The 9893-nt window shown below is 43.8% G+C and overlaps 1 protein-coding gene and 1 long non-coding RNA gene across 4 annotated transcripts in view; both read right to left on the bottom strand.

Moving 5' to 3' along the window:
• The window catches only part of LOC109969689 (uncharacterized), a 35080-nt gene extending 32822 nt beyond the window's left edge, over window positions 1-2258 (bottom strand). For all 3 annotated transcript variants that reach the window (XR_002276292.1, XR_002276291.1, XR_002276293.1), the window contains exon 1: window positions 1156-2258. This is a non-coding gene — a long non-coding RNA (uncharacterized LOC109969689). The remainder of the gene's footprint in view (window positions 1-1155) is intronic.
• A 1801-nt stretch (window positions 2259-4059) lies between these two features.
• Window positions 4060-9893, bottom strand: part of kmt2e (lysine (K)-specific methyltransferase 2E) — a 34798-nt gene continuing 28964 nt past the window's right edge. Inside the window, exons 20-24 of the mRNA XM_020616797.1 lie at window positions 7356-7901; window positions 6226-6488; window positions 5810-5889; window positions 5628-5707; window positions 4060-4830 (exon numbers count right to left, since the gene is read on the bottom strand). Coding sequence (XP_020472453.1) covers window positions 4060-4830; window positions 5628-5707; window positions 5810-5889; window positions 6226-6488; window positions 7356-7901 — 1740 coding nt within the window. The remainder of the gene's footprint in view (window positions 4831-5627; window positions 5708-5809; window positions 5890-6225; window positions 6489-7355; window positions 7902-9893) is intronic.

The raw sequence follows: 9893 nt of genomic DNA, 5'->3' as shown, positions 1-9893 counted from the left end.
TGTGTTAAATCGGAACCAGGACACTCTTTGAACAAACATCAGAGCCACACCCTCAAATCAAAACAAATTAACCAGCCTTTCACCAATACAAATAAGGACTCAACAGACTTGAGGTCAAAGCTGTCAGATCTTCTGTCTTATCAAGTCGACAAACCGCCTGCTTAAAGGAGTGCAGCTCTGATACGGCCTGACCTTTTCAGGAGAGTGCCATCAGCAAAGAAGTGAGGACTGAAGACGTTTAGGCTGAATAAATGAGCAGAACAGTACTGTTTTCTTGTAATTAAATGTTTTCTGTGATGGAATCAAGAGGTAGTATTTAGAGTTCTTGCTGGTGACAACTTTGAAAAACACTGAAAATAAAAATGCACTAAATAGGAGAAGTATCGAGTCTATAAACTGTGTAAAACTATATGTTGATACATCCTGTATTATGTCTCAACTTTGAAATGTCAAAGAACAGGTCCATTATTAGTGTGTGCCATAGGGTATCTTGTAATCTGACAGTATTGTGAAATACTTGCAGGGGATAAGAAAAACTAAAGCTGACATGAATTGTGTCTGGAAAAGGTTGAATCTTGTAATTTCATGATTATTTTCTAATTTTCTTCACTGTCTCACAGCCTAAAAACCTCATGGCACACAAACTTAATGTTTGGCACAGTAAAGAAAAACTGATATTTTGGGAAACTGGCTTCTTGGCTTTCCGGTAGAGGGTTAATTAGCTAGATTAGAAATAGGGTTGCCAGATCGTGGTGACAATCCCGGATCATGCACAAACTCAAACTTCACATCCATATCAACTTATAAGTGCATTTGAAGAGCAAAAGCACTCTGCAGTTTTCACAAAGCAGAAAGACGTTTGAGTTTCAGGTAAAATAAGAAGAGCCACTAGGATAATATTGTTCTCAACAGGTGTCGCAAAACGTCCACCACAGCCAGAGGACCACCACAAAAGACTGGAGCAAATCGCAACAAATAAGTCAAAGGTTCATCATTAAAATGCAACTGCTATCTGCTAAAGATCAACTCAGAAATATTTTACAATAACAAGACAAAATACGACCTCTTGCTCGTTCACAAGTGCATACAAATGAACAACAAATTACCGTGCAAGTCACAGTGCAAACACAGGTATTAATAATTAAAACTTCGTACCTTAACGTCTCATTCTCCGCGTAACCATCTGTTTGTGGAACATCCTGGAACTGAAGGCAGCAGGTCCTATGGTCAATACACTAGTGAATCAGATCTCTGCAGTCTTTAGATCAGTCTCACTTTTAGACGCCTTTCTTATATTTTTCCCCACTTTGGAAAAGTAGAAGCTCAGTCGCGTTAACTCTGCTAACGCGACTGTCTGCAGGCCATAAGCCCGACAGCGCCTTCTTCTTCTATAATCCAAGTGTAGACGCAGCTAGGAGTATTACTGCCCTCCACAGATAACCAATACTGTCCACACACATAACTAATACACATTTAATGTCTAGTCTAACATGCGGGGATATCCTTGAGAATAAGCCGGTACCCAAATGCACCCTTACAGCATGGACGTGTAATAGGGAACCACGTGATTGGCTAGCCACAACGTATAGTAACCAATCAAAGTTGAGGTGAACCAAGGAACTACCGGTGTTGTGTTCACTGAACGTAAAAATGCGGGAATCTTGTACATAATTAGCTATATCAAAATAAAAATAAAAAATTCAATTTCAGGTCCTTATGTAAAATGGGGCGGTCGTCTTAGCTTCACTTAGCTTAAAGATAAGGAAAGAGCGTCCGGTGGATGACAAGAATTCAATCTAACGTTATTATATTTAAAAAAAATAGAAATGAGTTGGTTGAATCTACTCATTCTCCACCAGAAAGCTGATGAGAGTATGTCACAAAATGTCAAACTATTCTTTTAACACCTTTTAAAAACAAAGTAGGATAAGCTCATGTGTCACACAGTAACTTCACCCTTGTGAACCTGCCTCCCTTTACAATATCCCCGATACTTTAGGTGTTATGTGAAACTGATGGAGTTCTGAGTGTTTTCCAAGTTAAAACGTGGACTACTGATAACACAAGGACTCCTTGCACTGTCCTTCCCTGTCATCAAGGTACATTCCTGATCAAAAAGCTCTACATAGTATTCTTTGGTCCTAACTCACCACTAGATAATTGCAAAAATGTTGAACCCTTTCTTTATGGGTCTGTTCACATGAACAAATATGGAATCAAAGAAAATATGTAAAGTTGACACTGCACTACATGATCTGGGACATAATAAAAATAATTGTTTTTTAATTAATTAATAATGTGTGTATTTACTTTTGCGCCATGTCCGTTCGTGAGCAGGAACAGAAGAACTAGGAACAAGATAACGGCTGATATTTTCCAGCATTTTATGTCAATTATGGGTTTATAGATTGTCTTGTGATGGCCTAACAATTGCAAATGTCCAACAAATAAACCAAAGATAGCTTGATATCTACTACAAATTTGCTGTGAGCCAGCAGATCCTGACATTTCTCAAAGGTGTGTCTTTGCAGCAGAGGCTTTTGACATCCTTGAATATTTTCTGTCCTCACTTCTGAAGGCAGAAAGCCAAGTGGATAACTGTCAAAGAAACTGGCAGCAGAGACAGAAGCACAAATTTTACCAGAGACACATGTCACGACAAATGGTATAAAACTGTCATTACAGTGATTTATTATAATGAACCATGAAAATAGCCAACCAGTGCAGTGTCTGAGTCTCTCCCCTTCACATAAACATATACTCACACACAAATAATAAAAAAAGACAAAGTTGAAAAGTCCAGAGAGAGGGGAAAAAAAATAAAATAAAAATAATGCTACAGTCACAGAAACATTCAGCTTTGCCAAGAAGAGCTTTCTTATTTACAGTCATATTTCAAAATGGGATGGGAGCGAATTGTACAAGCATAGAAAAGAAAAGAAGCAAATATTTACAACCTGTTCCTGGTGAAAGCTGGAGTAATCACCTATACATTAAATTACACTTTCTACAAATAACCATTGATATTCAAAAATAAACCGCTAACGTCCTACCTGTGGGCGAGGCCACTCTGCCTACCTCAGAAGACTACGAGCACTCGTTGCTCCAAATCTCTAGCACACATTTTCCTCCTCGAAGTAGCCATACTCCTTTACACACTGTAACACACACCACACACACATACACACAATCACACCCGAGTGCAGCCTCCTGGGGCGGTGAGGCAGGTTCCCAGAAATGGGTCTTTACTGAATCTGCAGCGGTGAACAGATATTTGTTAGACAGAGGAATAAAAAAAATAATTGTTTTTTTTTTCTCTATACAAAAAGCTTTCTCTTTGCTATAATGAGCCACTAGAGTAAAACAAATAAATGGTGGGGAGAGTTGACAACAAAGGAGGAAGAGGAGGAGAAAGGTGAGATATATGCTGGAATGTCCTTTGATAAACAAAGTGTGGGGCCTTAGGAACATAGAGCAGAGAGCGTTCCTCTCCATCACAGGAAGGACATATAAAAACAAAAGGAGGCCAGAGAGAGCAGGCTATGAGCACCGGGGGGAGACTGGGGGGCGGGGGTTTCTGTCTTCATTTTTATATAGTTTGTGTTGCAGGTGATTTCACTGTCCTTTTTTCTAAAATTTTCCATCCTCCTTTTCTCTGTTTTTTTTTTTTTTTTTAAAGTACCCTTTTATTCCACAATCAGGTGTTTTTCCACTGGCCATGTGTTCAGGTACATAGAAAACATATCTACAGCTTATGGTACATGCCCCTCTCAGGTAGAGTTCTCAGGGGCTGCCGGGTCAACAGCAAAGCGGGCAGTCAGTGCCAGCCTGTGCTCAGGTACCCCGAGCTGTGGAAAGGGGTCGAGGACGCAGGGGCTCCACGAGACCCAGAAGACATCTGGGAGGCAACGGTCTGGGCCTGGCCTTGTTGAGTCTGTTGGGGAGGAGGAGGGGGAGGTGGAGGCAGTCCTGACTGCTGAATGGGTGGGGGGTACGTAGCTTGGGGTACAGATGGGTTGGAGGCAGCACCGGGGTGAATCAGTGCTGGCTGAAATCCTCCTAAGTTCTGAAAGTGGTGGGGCTGCATTGGGGTGTTGGTTGAGGGGGGAGGTGGGGGAGGAGGTTTTTTGTGGGAGGCTGCTGCTGCTGAGAGGGCTGACCCTGCAAGGGAGGCGGTGGAGGAGGAGCGGTGGTCAGCATGAGCTGGTGCTGCTGGATGGGAGGAGGCTGAAGGTTGACGTGCAACATGGTGGGGCTGGACATCGGGTGTGGAGGTGGTGGAGGTGGCGGAGGTGGCGGCGGTGGAGCTGAGCTCTGATAGTGCACACTGTGGGGAAGTGTTTGTATCAGGGCCTGAGAACCAGGGGGATAAGGGGGTGTGACTGCAGGTTTAAACCCAGAGAAAGGTCCAGCAGGTGAAGGGCTCTGGCTGGGAAAATAAGATGTGGAGGCCGGTGGTGCTGGTGGAGGAGGGGGAGGAGGTGGCGGAGCACCTTGTGAGGTATACTGAGGGAAAGGAGCAGGGCCAGTCTGAGCCTGAGCCTGGGCCTGGTTTTGAGGCTGAGCTGAGAACAGCGCCCTCTGGCTGCGGTAGGGCGAGCCCTGAGGCTGAGACTTAGGAGAGTGGAGGAGGGAGGACCCAGGGTAGTGGACCGGAGAGGACGGTAATGGGGTGGGATGCAGCTTTGTTGGGGTCAGAGGAGCTGACTTAGGTCCTGCAGGCTTGCTCGGTGGCTGGCTGGTGGGATTTGGCGTCTGAGGTTGACCATCTCCCTCTTCCTCCTTTGCTGGCCGACTGGGAGTTTGGGTAAGAGGACCCGGGGAGCAGGGCTGTGACAGAGGAGAGAGGAGAAATCAAACACTTGCTGATAACTGCAGACAGGTGACAAATGAAAGCTAAAGCCTACAGAGTGCCTTAGTAAGGTGTTGGGGCAGCAGAACAGCTTCAGTACACCCTGGCATTGATTCTACAAGTCCCTGAACTGTCCTGGAGGGATGAACACCATTCTTTACCTTGTGGTGTTTGTTTAACATGTTGCGCCAACATCTCCCATAGCTATTCAAATGGGTTGAGATCTGGTCACTGTGACAGCCATAGCATATGATTCACATAATTTTCATACGCAAACCATTCAGTGACCCCTCGTGTCCTATGGATGGAGGCACCAACACACTAGAAGAGAGCCCCATTGATTTATTCAAGGTTTTCGCTCATTTGTCACCTAGCTGTATGTGAGATGAATCGGATCTCCACCATGTCAACTTGTCAAACTTGATTTGTAAAGCAAATATATGCAAATGCAAGTATAAACAGTACAACAATGAGAGTAATGCATACAGGTCAGTGTATCATAGTTCTATCAATAAAAAATAGATAAGACACTAACAAATAAAACAGGTGAAGGCCAATTAGAGCTGACACACTTAGTCAATTAAACAATTAGTTCCAAGTTTTAAAAATATGATTATCTGACAGTAAACTGTTTAGATTTGGACTTTTGGTTGGACACACAATTTGAAGACATATTTAGAAAACTTGTAGACCAAATGCTTACAATACTTAAATAAAATATAAACAGAGTCAATAAAACCTTCCAATAAAAAGCCCAGGGGTAATGTTGGCTTACAGCGTGGGTCAGGGTCTTTTGCAGACTTGGCGATGGACAATCTCGCAGCGCAGGCGTATCGCCACCCTCTGCTTCGCCATCTGGAAATATGGTGGGACAGTTTTACAAAGAAGTAAAGATGTCCAACATGTGAAAAGCCCTGCTACTGTAAAACCAGTCTTGTCCTCCACCATTATTCTCACCTGTCTCTTTATCTTTGCTGAGCAGCAGAGCTCTGTGGTAGCTCCGTTCCCGAGCTTGTTCTACAGAAGTTGACGAGGTCCTGAAGAGAAACATCAGAATCAAAACAATCATATTTCCAGTAAGAAAGCATATAGTGGATATACTACTAAATACACTGGCACCAATACATTTGATATATAGAAACTGACCTAAAAACCTGCAACCCCATTCTCTAACAATAAATACTAAAATAAGTGAACTGCAATTCAGGATATGTTGGTTCTTTTACAACTGTCAAGAATAAATATCTCTGTGTTTAATAAAGTAGAAAATTTAACCACTATGTGCTTAAAAAAAAAGTACATATACATATACATACATACACACACACCATGATAATAGAAAAACATTATGCAAATTCAATGAGAAGACATACCACCGTCCTTCTCCTTCCTTCTCTCCTTTCTCTGCAGCAGTCTCTGCCTCCTCACTTGTCTGGGGGTCTTTTACAGTGGTGGGGCTGTTGCTGCAGAGAGCAGTGGGAACAGTGGGCAGGGGAGACTCACTGGTAGCCTCTACAGTGATGGGGAAGGAGTCCACAGATAAAGGTGGCACAAGGGACACAGGAGAGTTGCACTCAGTCTTAGAGCCGCTACGCCGAGCTTCACGCTGACGTTTTCTGTATTCTAGCAAGGAAACCTGAGAAGATGCAGAAACACAGTGTCATTTATAAACAAAAAGCAAACATCTTATATCAAACCATTAGAGGGCAGCACCTGGCAGTGTATGTGTGAGTCGGAAAATCCCCAGAGATCATCTTCTCAGCCACACTGAGGAGTATGGGATGCAGATACATGTCTGGACAATGATGCTCGGCACACTTCTTAATATCACTACAGACATTACTACACATAACCATTTGTACTGCAATTCATTCATTCATCCATTCATTTTCTACCGTTTAGTCCCTTGCGGGGTCACGGGGGGGGGGCCGGAGCCAATCCCGGCCGGCAATCGGGCGAAGGCGGGGTACACCCTGGACAGGTCGCCAATCCATCGCAAGGCTTGTACTGTAATTCTAGTGTTATATTTCTCATTAATCTCATGATTTATTTGCCCATCATTTTCTTTTTTCAATTAATTGATTGGGCCTTAAACCCTAGGTAGTGTCTTCAAATACCCTATCTACTTTTGTCCATTCAAATACACCCAAATATATTTACTAACACATAAGAAAAAAAGCCACATATCCTTACAATTTATACATTTATACACCAGAACAGGGGAATGATTGTTTTGCTTGAAAAATGACAAATAATCGATTAAATAATTGTGTCAGACTTATTCGTTAGCTACTCACTGTAGATCCATTACACAGCATATCACTTTTTTATGCCATCAAATTATTTTCCGATATAATAAACCCAATTACAATGTAATACATACATTACCTGCAACTGCACCTCCAATTTTTGGTAATTTTTACAGAATAAAAATAACAATTCTACAAGGATGACGATGTAAAAGGCAGTAGAAGAAATTAGTACAAAATTACTGCACCCTCACCTTTTTCTTCTGTGGGGGGTTCTGTGTCAAGCCTCCACCCTCACTGGTACCATCCCCATTCAGTGAGCGTGAGAAGCCGAGCGAACTTCCGTCCTCAGAACAGGGGTAGAAGAGCTGCCCCTGGCCTTCACTGAAGGAGCCCTGAGAGCCAACCAATGACCCCGTGCCTGCTGTAGGCCCTGCTGCAGCACCAGCTGCAGGTTCGGGCCTGAAGGGAGCTGCCAAAGGCTCCAGGGTGTGTGAGGGGGTGAGGTCCCTTAAGTTTGAGTTGACGGGGGAGAAGTTCAGGCTAGCTGGTCCAGCTGGGCCTCTCTCGGGGCTTTTTATCCAGCCAGGATAAGAGGAAGAACATGTTTCTGCAGACAAAGAAGCCTCACTACTGCCATCTACAATCCCACCATCGACCCTGTCCTCACCACAGTCCACAGACTCTGCAGCTAGAGGCTGAGGACTCTCTGGAACTGAAACCTTGGCTTCTGTCGAGAGTCCATCTAAGCTGGGAGCCCTTACGCACAGAGAAGAGACCAATGAAGGGGGGCGATCAGCCTAAGATAGAAAGAAGGAAGGGGTCAACATCAGGTGACTGTCCTAACCAAAAAAATAATGCATGTGAACTTCTGCACTGTCTCCACAATAAGACCAGAAGGAAGGTCACTCTTAATAACAGTCACAACACATGACAAAACAATAAAACCCACTTTTCATATTTCAAATTGCTCAAAAATAAATACATTGGCTAAATTTGTCTTTCTCTCCTTCCAGTAGGAAGGAGAAAAAGATGGCGCCAGTGTGCACGGCCTGCCGTCTACCGCTCCTAATTTTGTGCGTTTTTGTGCTGTATTGTTCTTTTTTCATCCAGAATGGGGACTCTTTACTGTCATACGATCGCCAAACTTTGTTGAATCTTCGCTTGGGTGTTCCAACTCTAGTGCAGACTGACTATCACGGACACAAGTTTCTGCCTCCGTTTTTATCTGAAATACCTGCTCACCTTTGTCGCGCCCCAGCTTTTCCATTCCGGAGGAGGAGGAGGAGACGTCGCGGCAGGCGTGGGGGACAATTGGTAAGGCTTAAAGCCTCCTTGGCGGGCCTTTCCTTGGCCTCTCTGGCGCGGTTTACCCCGATTGCCGGCCTCCGCGCCTCATGGCGTTGTTTGGATCCTGTTGGCTGTTCGCTGGTGTCAGTGGTTGGCTCGGACTGGGGAAGTCGATGGCCTGGTGGCTATTATCCACGTCTATGTCGACGTGGGATAAATCGCTCAAATCTACGATCACTGAAGCGAGTCTCCAGGATGGCTGGCCTGCCGACTCCCATTAAAATCGGCCTCGTCAACGCTAGGTCGCTGGCAAATAAGTCTTTTATTTTAAAGGAATTTTTTATTTCTCGAGGATTGGACTTTCTTTGCGTGACTGAGACCTGGCTGGGCGTGGGTGAGTCTAGTCCTCTCCTTGAATTGCAGCCGCCTGACTGTATGTTTTTCAATTCCCCGAGGTCATCGGGCCGTGGAGGGGGAATAGCGACAGTGTTTAGATCGACTTTTAAATGCAAGCAGATTTTATCTTTACCTTCTTTTTCCAGCTTCGAGATGTCCTTATTCGAGCTGGGACACTCTCCGGCCCTATTATGGGCTGTGATCTATCGCCCACCTAAGTTTAATAAGGATTTTATAAGTGATTTTTCTGACTTCCTGATTTATTTTATGCCTAGATATGAGCAGGTTTTGATTATTGGGGATTTTAATATACATGTTTGTTGCCCTGACAAACCTCTAGTTAAGGCCTTTTTAGATCTTATTGATTCTTTTAATCTCACACAATCTGTGGCTGGTCCTACCCATGAGCATGGGCACACCTTGGACCTTGTTTTATCTTATGGTGTACCTGTTCGTGAGTTGGAAATCTGTGATGCTGTGTTTTCTGATCATTTGCCCGTGTTATTTGCAATTGATCTTAATTATTGTCTTACTGCCCCTTGCGCTGCCCCACAGCTCTGCCGTGTATTTAATTCCTCCACTTTCACTCAATTCTCTGACTTTATTAATGGAAACCTCATTATTCCTGATTCTACGGATACAGAAGAGCTTGCATTACACCTTCACTCCACCTGTCAGGCCGCCATCGATGCGGTGGCACCATTGAGGACCAGGCGCCCCAAGACTAAGCTCGAGCCCTGGTTAAATGAAGAGTCCCGTGCTGCCAGGCGTGAGTGTCGCAGGGCTGAGCGCAAGTGGAAAAAGGACAAACTACAAGTGTCACTTCAGATACTTAAAGACTCTTGGCATGATTATCAAAAAACTGTGAAAAATCTTAAGAGAAATTATTTCTCTAATATCATTCAGTCAAACTGTCATAAGCCTCATGTGTTGTTTAAAGTTATTGACTCAGTTCTGAATGTCCCTCAGGTTGCCTGTTTTGAGTCTTCCCCCGCCCTTTGTCAAAAATTTTTATTCTTTTTTAATGATAAGGTTCTTTCTACCAGAGCTCAAATTTTACCTCCTGTTTACGATTTTTCTGTTTCTCGTCCCTGCTCTGCTGTCTT

Source organism: Monopterus albus, unplaced genomic scaffold (assembly GCF_001952655.1).
Source record: "Monopterus albus unplaced genomic scaffold, M_albus_1.0 scaffold178.1, whole genome shotgun sequence".
Lineage (NCBI taxonomy): Eukaryota > Metazoa > Chordata > Actinopteri > Synbranchiformes > Synbranchidae > Monopterus > Monopterus albus.
The sequence above is the reverse complement of the archived record's forward strand: the minus strand, read 5'-3'. Positions and strand labels throughout refer to the sequence as shown.